Raw genomic sequence first — 15,939 nt, 5'->3', positions numbered from 1 at the left:
GGCCCATCCCAGTGAGAGCAGATCTCCTCTCTCAAGCTCGCGGCACAATCTGGCATCCCCACCCAGAGCGCTGGGCGCTGCATGCGTGGGTGATCAACGACTACCCGTCGCTCTGCCAGAAGGAGTAATAAACACCATCATACACGCCTAGAGCCCCTTCCACGAGAAGACTCTATGCGTCAAAATGGTCTGTGTTCTCAAAATGGTGCACCGACAGAGACCTGGACCCGTGGACATGTGGGGTGTCGTCGCTGCTCGTATTTCTACAAGAGCTGCTGGATAAGGGCAGATCCCCATCCACGCTCAAAGTGTATGTGGCGGCCGCTGCGGCGTTCGCTGAACCCCTGCACGGCCAGTCATGGGGTAAAAACGAGCTGGTCATCCGCTTCCTCAGGGGAGCTAGAAGGATGAACCCCCGCGCCCCCATCGGTTCCTATCTGGGATCTTTCTATAGTTCTCGAAACTATGAAAGCCCCCTTTCGAACCACTTCAATCCGTGGATTTGAAATACCTTTCACTCAAAACCGCTTTTCTGACTGCCCTGTCATCAGTCAAACGTGTGGGAGACCTTCACGCGCTGTCTGTCAGCGCTGCGTGTCTTGAGTTTGGACCAAGTGACTCCAAGGTCATTTTAAAGCCTAGACACGGCTATGTTCCCAAGGTGATCGGTACTCCTTTCAGAGCACAGGTCATTTCCTATCGGCGCTGCCAGCACCGATAGCTGAACGCGACGCCAATCTCCTTTGCCCGGTCAGAGCACTGAGATTGTATACTGCGCGCTCCGCTGCTTTCAGACGCTCCGAGCAGCTTTTCGCTTCGCTCGAGGGCGCACCAAAGGTCTCGCCACTCGAAACAGACACTATCTAGATGGATAGTGGACGCTATCGCTGCTGCATACGTGTCAAAAGACCTGCCATGCCCGCTGGGCATTAGGGCTCACTCCACTAGAGGCATGGCATCCTCGTGGGCATGGTCCAGCTGGATTTCCATTCACGACATATGTGTGGCAGCGGGATGGACTTCCCTCCACCTTTGTCAGATTTTACAATATGGAAGTGCCCGCTCTGCAGGCAAAACTACTAGTGGTTTAATACGCTAAAGCTCCCTGGTGAGCTGCACTGATGGGACACATTCCACACAGACCGCACCGCCGCTCTGTCGCTCCCTTCCCACTATGTGGTTATGTATTACACAATCAATGACCCGCGATTCTTGCCGGCCAAATATTATTTCCCCACTCATAAGGGCTCCCCGGGTCCCCCTTAATTCCCTGGGGCTCATACAGTGGATGCTTGGCACGACGGCCTTGACAATGGGTTCCCGTAGCGTAAGCTAGCTTACGCAATACGAGAGAACCTCTCGTGAAGAGAACGTGATCGGTTACCTAACGTAACCTAGGTTCTCTCTAGATGAGGGAACGAGTATTGCGTAGCCGGCCGTGCTCACGCCTACGAGCAACTTTTCGCTTCAGTCAATGAAAACCAGGGTTCCAGCCTACTGAACTACGCTTATATGCACTCTAGTCACGGCCATTTTGGCGGGCTTTGATGCAGTGAGCGCGCGGACGCCTCTCATTGGATGCGAGTTCGCCCAAGCTCGTCTATAGGCTGCAGCAGTTGCCACAGAGCAACCTATGAGCTCGCTAGCTAGCCCGCTCAAGGTCTGCAGCTGCCGCACTGCGTTGACAATGGATACAAAAATTAAGGATATTTTTTTTGGCTTCAATATCTCAGAAAAGATTAATCTTTCCCGTAGCGTAAGCTAGCTTACGCAATACTCGTTCCCTCATCTAGAGAGAACCGAGGTTACGTTAGGTAACCGATACGTTATTGGTGGACAGCATAACTGCCCATAGTAGTGTACAGATGATACTGCTGATAAAACTAAGATATCATACTAATTTGACAAGGAATCAGTTCTATTGCCTTAAACAATGCACATTCTGCAGGGGAGAGCATTTTATATAACCTGCAGCAGTGCTTAATGCAACATACCATTAAATAAGGCAAACGTTATATCAATATTAGGGCTGTCAATCGATTAAAAATTGTAATCGAATTAATTACATGGTGTCCCAATTAATTAATCACGATTAATCGCATTTACAAATATTTGCTGAGAAAGCCCCTCATATAACAATAATTCAATATATAATAATTATACATATTTAAATCAATAAATAATTATACATAGTTATCTTTAAATATTAAAAATTATATATATATATATATATGTGTATATGTATATATATATATATATATATATATATATATATATATATATATATATATATATATATATAAAAAATAACAAATATTCAGATAATTAAAATGCATTACATTCTTGTGGTAGAAGAGTTCATCATTGATAAGACAATACAAAAAGTGGCTTTAGAATACAATGGATTGTTTACTACCATATTACTGATCATAAGTCAATCATTGACATACAGTTCACAGCAATCCATTTCACCAGTGAATTTGTCAATCAGTTGGAGATTTATTATGATTTCTTTAAATTAATGCTTACAAAACTTTTACATCTAGAGCCAAGAGGTATATTAAAACAAACAACATCAAAAAGGAAATAAATAAACAGTTTAAATAAAAATATCAAATTGTTTACATATTTCAATACACTTTACAGCTTTCTTGTTACTCAATTTGGAAATTGTTCTCAGGTATTGCTGAACCTATTAATTAAAATGTAAAACTAATGGTTTATAACCACCATATATTTATGAATACTAAACTTTGCCAAGAAAAGCAGAATATTTATCAAATAATATTCCTTATGAAGAGACATGTTATAGCTAAAAAAAAAAAACAAATAAAACATTTTCAAAACAAAGTTGAAAGCTGTGAATGATATGATCTCTAACAATCTTGCAGAAATCAGACCAAAAACAAGCCGAGTAGGGACAACTCCAAAATAAATGAAAAAATGTCCTGCAGACTACAAAATGTACAGAATATATCAACATCACAATTAAATCTCTCTACAAGAAAATAATTAGTGAGGTAGTACTTATAGGTTTGAAGGAAATTTATTTGATTTTATTCGTGATAAAATATTTATGAGTAATTTCCAAATTTTGCACCATCTCAACCCAGCCACACCCTGCGTCAGACATGCTTGTGTAGTGTCTCGGGTGCATTGCATCATAAACATAAAATGTTTAGGTCACTGTGTCAAGTTAAATATAGTTTAATACTCAATCATTAAACACATATTGATATCCCTTAGATCGAATTTGCTCTCCTTCGAGTGTTTTGAACGCAAGAACTCATGTTTGTGTTCTGCCTACTGAAGTGTTTTCTTCACTGTATAAACTGCGCGTTGCTCATACAGCTGAAATTTCACTTACTGCCCTCTGGAGTAAACAGGTGGTACTACAAGCTTGCATTTCTCAGGACTCTTCCTTATTATGGTCCGGGGGAAGTGCGATTAATTGCGTTAAAATTGTGTAAAATTAATCGCACTGAATTAATGTGTTAAATTGACAGCCCTAATATAGATAGACAGACAGACAGACAGACAGACAGACAGACAGACAGACAGACAGACAGATAGATAGATAGATAGATAGATAGATAGATAGATAGATAGATAGATAGATAGATAGATAAATACTTATGCCCCCTTTTTAACTACAGGCTCCGCATCATTTACACAACCGCCTGCATTCAGGCTGTTATAAATCCATAAGTCACAAGCACTTCATTATAAATAAACCCCCTTTCCACAAACATAAAATAAATCCCCTGTCCACACACATAAATAAATCCCCTGTGCAATAACTAACAATAAGGAGTAATTCATACTATATGGCTATAGCTCATATATTCATTATGAGTGCTCTCCTCCAGGCCATCATGAGGATCACTCACTGCAGCATACACATGTCAGTCGTCGTCCAAAAGACTGCGCCGCAATGTTTCCTCTTTAGGAAGTTATGTCATGTAGTGCGGCGTGATGGGATTCTGTTCCCCATATGCATTAGTAAACGCAATGTCAAGTGGACTGAAGTCATAAGGGAACGTCTCGGTTACGTACAAAACCTTGGTTCCCTGAGACGAAGGGAACTAGACATTGCGAACGCTAGCCACACCACAAGACTCAGAGTTCTTGAGACACGAGCAATGCCCTCCTTGTTCTCAGTCAGAAATTTTGAGGAAATGGTGTCCGTGTACCTGTTTTTGCCAAAACGAGCGGTCAGTTTCGTGCCAAAACAGATGGGGCTCAAAAAACATAGCCAATATTAGAATATTGGCATTATTGTAGAGAGGTTTCAAAAAGGTTGTGCATGATGGCACTCCCAATATGCATTAGTAAACGAAATGTCTCGTTCCCTTCGTCTCAGGGAACCGAGGTTACGTACGTAACCGAGACGATTTTCATAATCTCTCGCCACATTGAACGTCTTGGCGACAATCCTCATCACCAATATTTCAATTTCAGACATTGTAAACAAAACAAGAAAAAAAAATCTGCCAATGGGGTAAGCAAAATAAACTTAATTTAAAGAGAAAACAAGTTTATTTTGCTTACCCCATTGGCAGATTTTTTTTTCTTGTTTTGAGTCTAAAGTTCACAAAATTTTGTCAGATTTATCTTAAAACAAGACTTAATATCTTAATCCATTTTGCTTGACAAGTAAATAAATCATGTTTTAAGAAAGTTTAGATAATTTGACAGGAAAACAAGACAAAAATACTTGTCCAGAAAATCATTTTTTGCAGTGAGTATAGTAACAGTAGTAGTAGTACAGTACAATGAGGTTAAAAGCACACCTTAAGAGTAAAACCAAGGTTAAAAGACCCCAGGGGAAAAGGGTGCACTATTTGCTTTTAATTTAAAAACAAATTTGACGTTTCTTTACTGTACAGCTTCTAAACTATAAAAATATATATTTATATATAATATTTATTGTGATTGGATCAGTCAATATGAGACCATTGAACGTTCTTCATAAAAAAATCTATTAGCTCCACTTAAGAAACAATGTGTTTTATGGCCCCTGCAACAGGTTTTTTTTTAAATTATTATTATTTTACTTTTACCCCAAATACTATCCTTTCACTTATTGGACAGTTATTATTATTATTATTTTATTTTTTTGACTCAATCACTTTGAACAAAATTGAAAATGACAAATAAGTATTTTTCTCTAAATAAAAGTGAGAAGTTCCGTGATTTTCATCATCAACAAAAATGTAAATCATTTTAAATATGATTAAAAATGAGATCAAATTACCTTAAAATCAACCAATAGACATTACACACAATAATCTCATATGGATCAGGGATATTTTGTAGTGTAAAGTGACTAATATGCGTTTAGGAAAGTCTTTGATGTTATTTATTATTTTAGGAGAAAATCAAATATGGCTTTTACCCCGGGGAGGCATTTACACCCGTTGTATTAGTAGTGGTAACACACATAACAACACTACGCATCAGAAGAGCGATGACTGTTTTGTTCCGTTAGAACTGTTTTGTTCCGCTAGAACTTCAGTCGATTGAACCTAAAGGAACTCGTATGACGGGGTACCCTTTATATAGCCTGGCTATGCTAATTTCAGCGGGCTCTGAGCGCCCATTGGTCGCGCGTTCAGAGTCGCCCCGTTATTGGTTTGAGCAGTTGCCGCAGCACAGCCAATGACCGAGCTGCCTCGCTCATTACTGTCTGCTGTGCAGCTGCAATGCGTTTTACATAAAGACTTCAATATTTCTCGAGAAACTGAGTTTTCCCATAGCGTAAGCTACTTACGCAATACTCGTTCCCTCCTCTCAGGGAACCGAGGTTACGTTAGTAACCGAGTCATTTTGTTCCGTTAGAACGCCAGCCAATTGTAATTGTGACGTCATAAAGACGAAGTTCCACCGCTCGCATAGAAACCAGCGCAAGTTACAGAAAACTTATTTGCAGTCTACAGATCGCATGGTTACTTCGCGCAAAGGTCAGTTCAATTATATCTTTTTACCGCAGCTAATTTTCACAATATATACTGTAATATAATCAGATTCAATTGAATAATGGGAAACGGCTATATTTATATTTCATTTGACCCAATAGTAAAATAGCGCACTAAATTTACTATCGAGCTGCTTTGCCAAATCCGTTCATTAAATTATAATTTCGGTAAAGCTTTGAGGAGCCTACTATTTGAAATGCATTACTGAAGACTAAAAATAAATATCCATTATTTTTCATGATCTTTTATAGGTCTGTCTTATTTTAAAGCGATTTATTAGGATTGACCGAGTCCAGTAGTAACACTTTTTGCTATACTACACAAATACAATAAGCATGCCTTTTTTCACACCAGATGCCTTTATGTGTCTAACAATAAAACAAATGCATCAGTAGAATTTACGGCTATCTATCACTTCATGCCTTTGTCTGGCTTACTTATCGAAGTTTTCTGACTAAATAAAATCTAACAAAACATTTACTTAACAAGAAGCATTTAAATCCATGTTTCTTCTGGTGTGGGAACATTTGTAACATAGTGTTACTTATGTCCCCCTCTGATCACCTTGCGTGTTTGCCTGATTTTCGCATCTAAACATGTCCAATAATATTTACATTTTTAAGGAGTCTAATTCATTAAGTTTCTTTTCATAGTTCAAATTAAAATAACGGGGGAACATGACCAATATCTCTTTTCACTGGAATGCGTTGTTTCTTAATTCTGCTTTTAACTATTAGAAATTCTTTTGGCAGCTACAATGTCTGAAATTGAAATGGTGGTGACGAGGATTGTCACTGAGACACTCAGAGTGGCGAGAGAATGTCCAGGAGCTGAGATCCAGGGCAGTCCTGATATTCAAGACGATGAGTATGACTCATCCATCGTTGAGACTTGGTGCAATGACCAAGAGGTCTCGACACCATCAGATGAGGTCAGAAGAATTTACATCAGCACTCCAAGAGCAATTGCCATTGCTGAAGTCCTCGTAGAAGATGCCTTGAGCAAAGTTGTCTCAAATTTGTGCAGTGAGGGTATTCCCTCAGACTCTGCAAGTGTGAGCCAAAGCTCAAGTGTGGATTCCTGGGACCTAATGACACACCAAGTCAAAAGATTCATTAGTGAATTACTACTGGGGATCCAGAGTAAACTTGCCAGTGGGAATCTTGAGATTGAGCGGGGAATCACTCCAGAGGACCAAGACCTCATGCAGGATATAATAACAGATATGCGGAGACAAGTTGTGTCTTCCAGCCCCATATCCTGCCCCTCAACTGAAGGTATTGCTATGATGCATAGAGACACAATCAAAGCTATCATCTGCAGTACCCTCGGCCATATCCTGCAGAAGGATTTCACCACCAACCTGGCAGATCACGCTTTCATAGAGGAGCTGCTAAAACAGCTCCCTGAAAACAGCCAGGTGAGAGTCACCGACAAGTGGGAAGAAGTTAATGCCCACCCTGAGCCGGAAGAGATATCCGAGCTGGCACTGTCTATTTTTTCAAAGCTCCAGATGCTCTACGGTGACCGCAAGACTATGGAGAGTGAGATAAGTGTACGGTCCAACAGGTTCCTACAGGATTTTTCAGATGTTCTGTTCTTGGAAATCCTCAAGGCAGAGCCAAAAAAAGAAGGCTCTGAGAGTCTGACTGGAGAAGTTGAGGCACAAGAAACAGTGGAAATCTCCAATATTCCTCCAATTACCAAGAAGAAAGGAATAAAGACCTTTTTGAGAAGAACCTGAAGGGCCATAAAACAAACATTCACCTGCTGTTGCTGTCCCAGTGTTGCCCCTGAACTGTAAATGCACTACTTGTGCATTCTCTGTGCTAAAAAGAAAAAAAATCCCTGTCCACACACATAAAATAAATTCCGTCCAGACACAAAAATCCCCCGTCCACTAAAAAAATCCCCTCAGCAAACACGAACAAAAAACAAAACCTCTCCTCTCCCCTCTCCCCTCTCCCCTCTCCCCTGAATGTGGGTACAACATCTCTGCACAGAGAATGACTGTGTTGCCCAAAATACATGTTAATGCATGACTAAAAATCAATAAAGATTGATTAAAAATTATCTTTGATGCTTGTTGTCTCTTTTCAATCATGCTTGACTATTTTTTACTTGGCATCTTTGTATCAGAGGATGCAATAGCTGGTCATTCATTAAGGTTTGACTTCATACACTGACATGTGTATCTTACAGTACACATTTAACTTTTTTGCACTGCTTTTTCATTGCACTACTGACATCTGCCGAGATAACCTTCATTCTATCATACTATCTGCTTTATGGTGCTTTAAACTGTGTATCTGTTCACAATAACATGTCATCCTCATTTGTACATTTTCTATTTTAAGCATTGCCTATAATAAAAGGTGTATAGTACCAAATTAATTTAGCCTATTTATATAGCATGAATAAGTGTAAAGTGATACCTTTAAAGGATTATTCCATGTTCAATACAAGTTAAGCTCAATCGATAGCATACTGTTGATTACCACAAAACATTTTGTTTAAAAAAAGAAAAAATGAAGTTTACAGGTAGGGACTTACAATGGAAGTGAATGGGGGCCAAGTTTTAGATGCTTTAAAAGCAGAAATGTAAAGCTTATAATTTTATAAATGCACTTACATTAATTCTTCTGTTAAAGATTAATGTATTATTTTCAGTTGTGAAGTTGTGTAAATTGTCATTTACCGGGATTATATGGTTTAGAGCATTACGTCGTTATGGCAAAGTAGTTGTAAAATTGGATATAACAGTGTTCGTAAGTGATTTTATCACACTAAAATCACATTAACGCATATGCGGTTTATGTCTTGTGGCTATACTTTTGAAACAGTGAGTATTTTAATGTTTACGGATTGGTCCCCATTCACTTACATTGTAAATCTGGTGGGAAAAACTGTGTTAAGTAAAATGACCAAAGTCTTCGAGGCAAATCATGGTTATAACACTGGAAATTGTAACGGGTTGTTTGCGATTTGGATGTACTTTGATTCATAAAATAGTGAATTGGAATATCATTTGTATCTTAGTGATCCTCTTTAAATTTTTAGTTGCAATCTTGATACAGTCCTAGTTTGCAAAGAATGGTTACCATTTAAGTCATTTTAATGGGGGTAGGGGGTAATAGAGTAAATTCTATTGCAATTGAATATATTCTATTTGTATTTGCCTCATCATTTTAATCCTACAGTTCAAGATAAAGATTGACCTCTTTCTAGCTTTTATTTTCTTCTTTCCTGCCATTGGAATGTGACATACAAGAGCAAATTATTGAATACGGAAATAAACAATAGGAGGGTAAACGTGTATAACGGTAATTGTGAGACCACAGCAAATTTACGTACACACACACACACACACATACATATATATCAATATATGAATCAAACTCACTCAAAATGCTGACACAGTTTTCCAAGCATAATTTTATTAGGCCATAATTATGTACTGTATGTGGTTACAGACAAATTATATAGAACAGTGTAATCTTTTACAGAATCTTTTAACTTCTAGTTTTTCCTGCGCTCAAGTTGACTCCAGTATCTCACACTCACCCTGCCTGGAGACAGATGACGGTCACGACAGCACGTGTTGCCGGAAGTCACTGTGCTCTCATTGAAAATGAATGGGATGGTGTCACTGTCTCGCGCGATGTTGCTGGCGGTGTGAACGGGGATTTAGTAAACAGTAGAGTTAAATTACCAACTCTCGATAAAAATCAGATTATTTATATCCATCATCCCAGGAAAAATTTGTTGTAGTAATCCAGAAACCCCTTTATTTTCTGTATAGTCACACAGTAAAAACAGTACAGATGCGATGAAAACTCAAAGCGTGTCTCCCGATGAAGTCAAACACACACATACACACATGTGAAACCGGCAATCCTCTTTGTATACTTTGTTGGTTTTATTTTATTTCTGTTAAGGGAATTGTAAAATTAGTGCAATTCTGAGTAGCAGGCTAGCTAGTAGTTGTTTACAAATGGAGGCTGTGGAATCTTCTCTATTCTCAATGCTTTGTGTGTCATAGATTTTTGACCAATCACAGGCTGCAGCATCTCCCAAAGTCTCCCACAATCCATATACACCCCCAAAGTACCTACTCCGGAGTAGGAGCTAAAAATCCCCCTAAAATTGTCCTGAGGAATTATAGTTCCTTTAGAGTGAAAGCAACAAAAATTACTAGTCCCGGGGAAAGTACCTAAATGGGCTTTAGTACCACCAGTGGGAAAGGGCCTTATGTATCATTGATATCCATATCATTGTGGATTGTTTGTGAACCAGTCATACGATTCACGCTTTGCAAAGGAACTGTTATTGAAGGATGGGGCAGTAAAAAACATTATTGTACCCGATCGCAAAACCTTGAATAAAGTTTAAATCATGAATTTTTCAAAAGTTATAACTGTTTGATAGTTTATGGAACTGCTGTGCTTGAGTGAACATTTTAACATATTCGGATGCAACGTGTTAAATGTGTGTTATGTGAAAACCCAGACATTTAGTTTTATAATGTTGTGGACCTTGTTCATTCTCTTCCGATTGTGTTTAAAATATGTCTGTATTTGAGGGGCTGCATGATGTCACCCAATTATAACAGTGACCATTTACAGTGAAGTTTAAAAGGAGGTGTTCGCTTAGGCCAAAACTGAGTGTTTCAGACAGAGGGCCAGAGACAGGGTGGAAAATGATCATATACTACTAAATTATGACTGATTTGGTGCAACAACAACAACAAAAAAAACATTTACTAACATTATCAGTGGACTTCAGGGACGATAATAAATAGTAAAATAAAAAGAGAATGACCCTTTAAACATTAAACCTGACAACAACACATCACTGGAAGAAGTAAACCTACCGGGTATGCTGGAACACTGAGATCATTTGTTTGGAAACAGTGACACCTGCTGGTCATTCTGCACCTTTTGCCTGTCAAATAACCTCGGAACTATTCGGCTGTTGCGGGAGGAATTATATCGCAGACGTACCACATCAAGGTCGTGTAACGGTTGTTAATGTCCGTGTTGACACCTGTGTTTTTAAACGGCTTCTCACGATCAAATCCGATATTAAAATATTCATGATTCATGGCGATAATTGTGTCCAGATTAGCTATATTTTGTCATCTCAAGAGTCCAGATGGTGAACAGAAAGCAGAGGAGAGTTTTGCGGTATGTGGAGGAGGGCAGTCTTTTAAAGTTGAAGTCGTATCTTCGTAAACACAAGGATCTGGAGCTGAATTTCACCCGGGGGAAAAGGCACAGAGGCCTGTTACACATTGTCTGCTCTCGCGGTGACGATGACATCCTCCGACTGCTGCTGAAACATGGAGCAGATCCGCTCCAAACAGACAGAAATGGAGAAACACCATTACACCTGGCCGCCAATAGAGCCCTTAAGTACGGCAAGAGAGGTATAATTTCTTCATTAATATCAACTATTTATCTGCTGAAACTGCTTTAAGTGTGTCATCTGTGTTTTATGCTGACGACCTTTTCAAACGCAGTTTATGAAGACTTGGTGGTGCCATTACAAAAACACTGTCCAGAAGCAATGGAGATTTCAAGTAAAGCAGGAGTGACTCCTCGTGACCTGCTGCAGTGGATGCAATCTGAAAAGGTATTATGAAAAGCTTGAATATCTGTTTATCTTAACATAAAAAGGAAAACGTTTTTAAAAATACATTATAGGAATAGTTTACCCCCAAATTAAAATTCTGTCATTATTTAATTTCCCTAATGTCGTTCCAAGCCTGTAGGATGTAATTCTTGCATGGAGCGTAAAAGAAGAATTTTTGGAAATCGTTCATGCTTTTCCATACAATGATAGTTCATAGTGACCATGGCTGTCAAGCTCCTTAGAATACAAAAAAAACAAAACAATGGAAGTATCATGAAAGTAGTTCATATGATTATATCCTGAGTCTTCTGAAATTATTTGCAGTATCTATGTGTAAACCTAAATGTGATTATATCAGTTATGTCTGTGCCTCACGCAAAGGTAGCATATGGGTTCAGAAGGCTTGGAAAATAGTGCACATTTGCAAGTCGTATGGACTATGTTATGATGCTTCTATGGAGCTTTTAAGAGCTTGACTGTCATCATTTTCATGTTTAAAGGGATATTTACTCACCTTTTTCGATTTCTGATGTGTATGACTTTCTTCAGCTGAACACAAACTAAGATTTTTTGAATAATGTTTCACCTCTGTAGGTCCATACAATGCAAGTGAATGGTGACCAAAATCTTGAAGCTTTAAAAAGCACATAAAGGCAGCATAAAACTAATCCATATAACTCCAGTGGTTTAATCCATGTCTTCTGAAGTGATTTAATCGGTTTTAGGTGAGAACCGACCTAAGTGTAACAGTTTTCACAATAAACCTTTACATCAGCAGTCTCCTTGGCGATTATGATTTCAAGCTCTATTACACTTCCTAGTACTTGATGCATTTTCAGAGCACTAGATGGTGCTATAGGAAGCGTAATCAAGCTTGAAATTATGATTGCCAAGAAGTCTGCTGATGGCAAGATGAATTGCGTCAGAAGATATGGATTAAACCACTTGAGTTTTATGGATTACTTTTATGCTGCCTTTATGTACTCTTGTCCTTCAATGAATGTACTAAAACTTTACAATTATTTGTTTCTTCTTTTTGCAAATGAAAAATGACAACTTGGAAGAATGCAACATGTTAAACATTCTTTTAATACATTTTCTATTAAGTGAAGTCATAATGTTTCATATTCCTTTCACAGAAACAGGGGGGCTTAGGAAAGGAATCCCCATGCGCTGTTGATCCCGAGCAACAATGGAGAGAGAAGCTGTTAGGTGAATGTCAGGATGAGTTTTTTGAGACATTTGGACAGTATGACGGTAAGCTGTTTGGTTTAGTTCTTGTACGACCTGCACTGTCACTACTTTTGTTAGACTTTTACCCAGGTATACATTTTATCAGAATATATCTGTATAAATGTATACACCATATGTATCAATATATTATTTATTATTATATACTGTATATATTAGTTGTAGTAGTATATATATATATATATATATATATATATATATATATATATTTCTTGGCCAGAATAAGCTGCAATCTGAACCAGACTTTATGCTGTTTGTATTTTTAGAATGGCTGGCCCCATTTATACTTTATAACATAATACAGTATGTATTTTATGCATATGTTCTGTCTACTCCAGATGATTTCTTATATGATGACAAATATGAAGAAGACTTTGTGGGCTGGGCGGAGCGGATCAGACGGGAGTATGTTGGCAAACAACGTGCCAGAGAACAGAGACAAGCAGCTTCCTTGGGAAACAAGAGGTCAAAGGGTCGGAAGGAGACTGAGGAGGATGAAAGGAGTCGCAGGGAGCTGATGGCCAGGCTGGAGCGAGAGCATGCTGAGTATCTGCAGCGTGCAGCACGTAAAGAGGAGGAGACGCGGCAGGGGAGGAAGAGGCGTTACGAGGAACGTTGTGCCGCCACATTTCAGAGCTCCTCGAGCAGGGCACCTGAAGGACTGCTGGGATACGATGACATCCCGTGGCCGGCTCCTCGCGGTTCCCCGGAGGACATGGTTGCTGTTATGTTGCACGGTGCTGACCGATCTGATGTGCCCACTTTTCGGAAGGTGCTTCGCCGGCAGCAGGCGCTCTGGCACCCGGATAAGTTCTCCCAGCGCTGTGGAGGCCGTTTGGTGGACTGTGATAGACAGAAAATCCTGGACACAGTCACTGCTCTCTCACAGGAGCTCAACAGACTTGCACAGAGCCTCAGATGACATAGACTTCACTGATCTGAGTTTGAATCTGTTTAACTGCAGTATTTGATCTCAAGCTAATGTGTGTGATTAAGACATTCCGTGATTTTAACTCAAATCAAATTAAAAACAAAGGAAAAGTGGAATTTCTGTCTCAATTTAATTCGATTCTGTAATAGTTGCTTTGCCAACTTGGAATAAGAGTTGCAAAAAAGAAATACTGAAAAATTCAAATATTAAGCTCTGATTAATATCAAATCTCTAGACTGGTATAAATTAAACATAACCTTCCTGATGCAAACCTTTTCTGTAACAAAAGTCAAATGAAGATATTTTAAGTAACGTTTTAAGGAATTTAATACATTTTGCAACATTTTCACATGTTTGCTTGTAAAATATGAATATTCTATGTTATATATATATATATATATATATATATACTATACATTTTTTTGATTTAGCATTGACCCTGCAGTTCTATTATGAACCCCTAGGGATGAGCAAACTCTGATTATGAAAGACTGTCCTAGATGAAAATGCAAGGCTAGGACATGTTCCATGCCAATACTGTTGCAAAATTTATATCATAGGGCATTTAGCATATACATATATAATAGTGAAACATTGCCTTTCTCAACTACTACAGTAGTTTCAAGATGATTGAAACTATAGCTGCACTATAGCTGCAAATAAGACATGGGTACAGGGTTAAAGTAAACAAACATGTTTGTAAATGCACATATAGTTTGATTATATTTTCATTTAACTTTCCTCTTTGCTTCATGCGGTCTGTATGGTCCCTTCTGAGTATTTAAAGAATATTGCTTTTGTCTTGAGTTATGTTGAGAAAGCATTTTAGTATGAAAATAAATCAGAACTGTTAATGTAAAGTAATGTTAAGTAATTTATGATGTACTACATGGTACAAATATGTACAAAGGACTGGCAGAATGGTTTCACTGTCACATCAGGAGCATTATTTTGCATTGAGTTGGTATTTCATAAATCCTTATTTCTTTTTAAAGTGTGTTTCGCACTATATATCTTCACATTTTTTGACATTTAAACAAAGGACAAGCAGATGGCCTGCCCCTGGTCTGAAAGAACATGGCTCAGAATATATTAAAAGATGCTGTGGTTGCCAGATAATGGAAAAACACCAACCCTGTCTTGGCAGATAAACATGTTGTTTAAACAATTAAGTAATAATAAGACGTGCTAATACACAATTTAAAATATAGTATTGTCAGATACATATATCTCATATAATTATTTTAATAACAGAACCAGTTAACTATTAATCTTTCAATGCATACATTATTAGGCGGCACATTGCATAACTAATTAATTGTGGTCATTATAATTTTACTTATTATAGCTACCCTAAGGCCAAATTAGCCTACATTTTGGTTTTTCACATGTCGCTAACTCTGTCATCAGTACTGTGCACATTGTCAGTGCATGCTGTTGACTGTACTTGGGGCCATAGTAAGGTCATCTGGGCCCCCTGACTGTATATTGCTCTGGGCCACTTTCCTATTAAAAAATACAGTTTAGAATTTGTTGTGGGGCCCCTTGGAACTTTGGGCCCCTAGAATCGTTACCACCTTTCATCCCACTAGCTACAGCCCTGACTGTACTAGCATATTGCTAAGCAGTCAGCATGCACATACCTCGAACACATCCGTATCAAAAGAGTAAACTTTGAAAGCCTCGAGCACTAGACTGAGCATGATACATAACTGCATACGGAAAAGCTAATCTTTTTTAGCCTTTAGCTCATTGCAGACCGTCAATGTGAAAAATGTTGTGATGTGTGCCATTGTTATCAAAATGATCAGACTTCCGCCATGGTTGTATTATATAGAGGTTCCTTACAGTTGCCTTTGGTTTGCTCGCTGGGGGCCTAAATACAAATAATTTTTTAAGGCAAATTATGTTTTTCTATGATACTGCTCAATTAACGACATTACAGACATTACATAAGCACTTTGAAACGATGTGTGTTGTGAAAAGTGCTATACCAATAAAAATGTATGTACAAATTATTATTGATATTTTATTAATAAATTCTTTCTTTTTCACAAGACGATTCAAATATTTATTTTACGAAGTTTAGAATCTGCATTTTGAAAATCGAATTGGGGGGTTTTGCAGACGATGTATCTGGCAACA

The 15,939-nt window shown here is 38.4% G+C and overlaps 1 protein-coding gene across 1 annotated transcript; it reads left to right on the top strand.

Moving 5' to 3' along the window:
- The first annotated feature begins 10,990 nt into the window (after nucleotides 1-10,990).
- nfkbil1 (nuclear factor of kappa light polypeptide gene enhancer in B-cells inhibitor-like 1) lies at nucleotides 10,991-14,657 on the top strand. Its single transcript, XM_052117840.1, has 4 exons — nucleotides 10,991-11,406; nucleotides 11,500-11,612; nucleotides 12,752-12,869; nucleotides 13,202-14,657. The coding sequence occupies exons 1-4, from the start codon at nucleotides 11,133-11,135 to the stop codon at nucleotides 13,783-13,785; spliced, it is 1,089 nt and encodes a 362-aa protein (XP_051973800.1). The 5' UTR covers nucleotides 10,991-11,132; the 3' UTR covers nucleotides 13,786-14,657.
- Nucleotides 14,658-15,939: the final 1,282 nt, after the last annotated feature.

This window comes from Xyrauchen texanus, chromosome 44 (genome assembly GCF_025860055.1).
Source record: "Xyrauchen texanus isolate HMW12.3.18 chromosome 44, RBS_HiC_50CHRs, whole genome shotgun sequence".
In the NCBI taxonomy this organism is placed as follows: domain Eukaryota; kingdom Metazoa; phylum Chordata; class Actinopteri; order Cypriniformes; family Catostomidae; genus Xyrauchen; species Xyrauchen texanus.
Note: the sequence above shows the minus strand (reverse complement) of the source record. Positions and strands in the feature narration are given on the sequence as shown.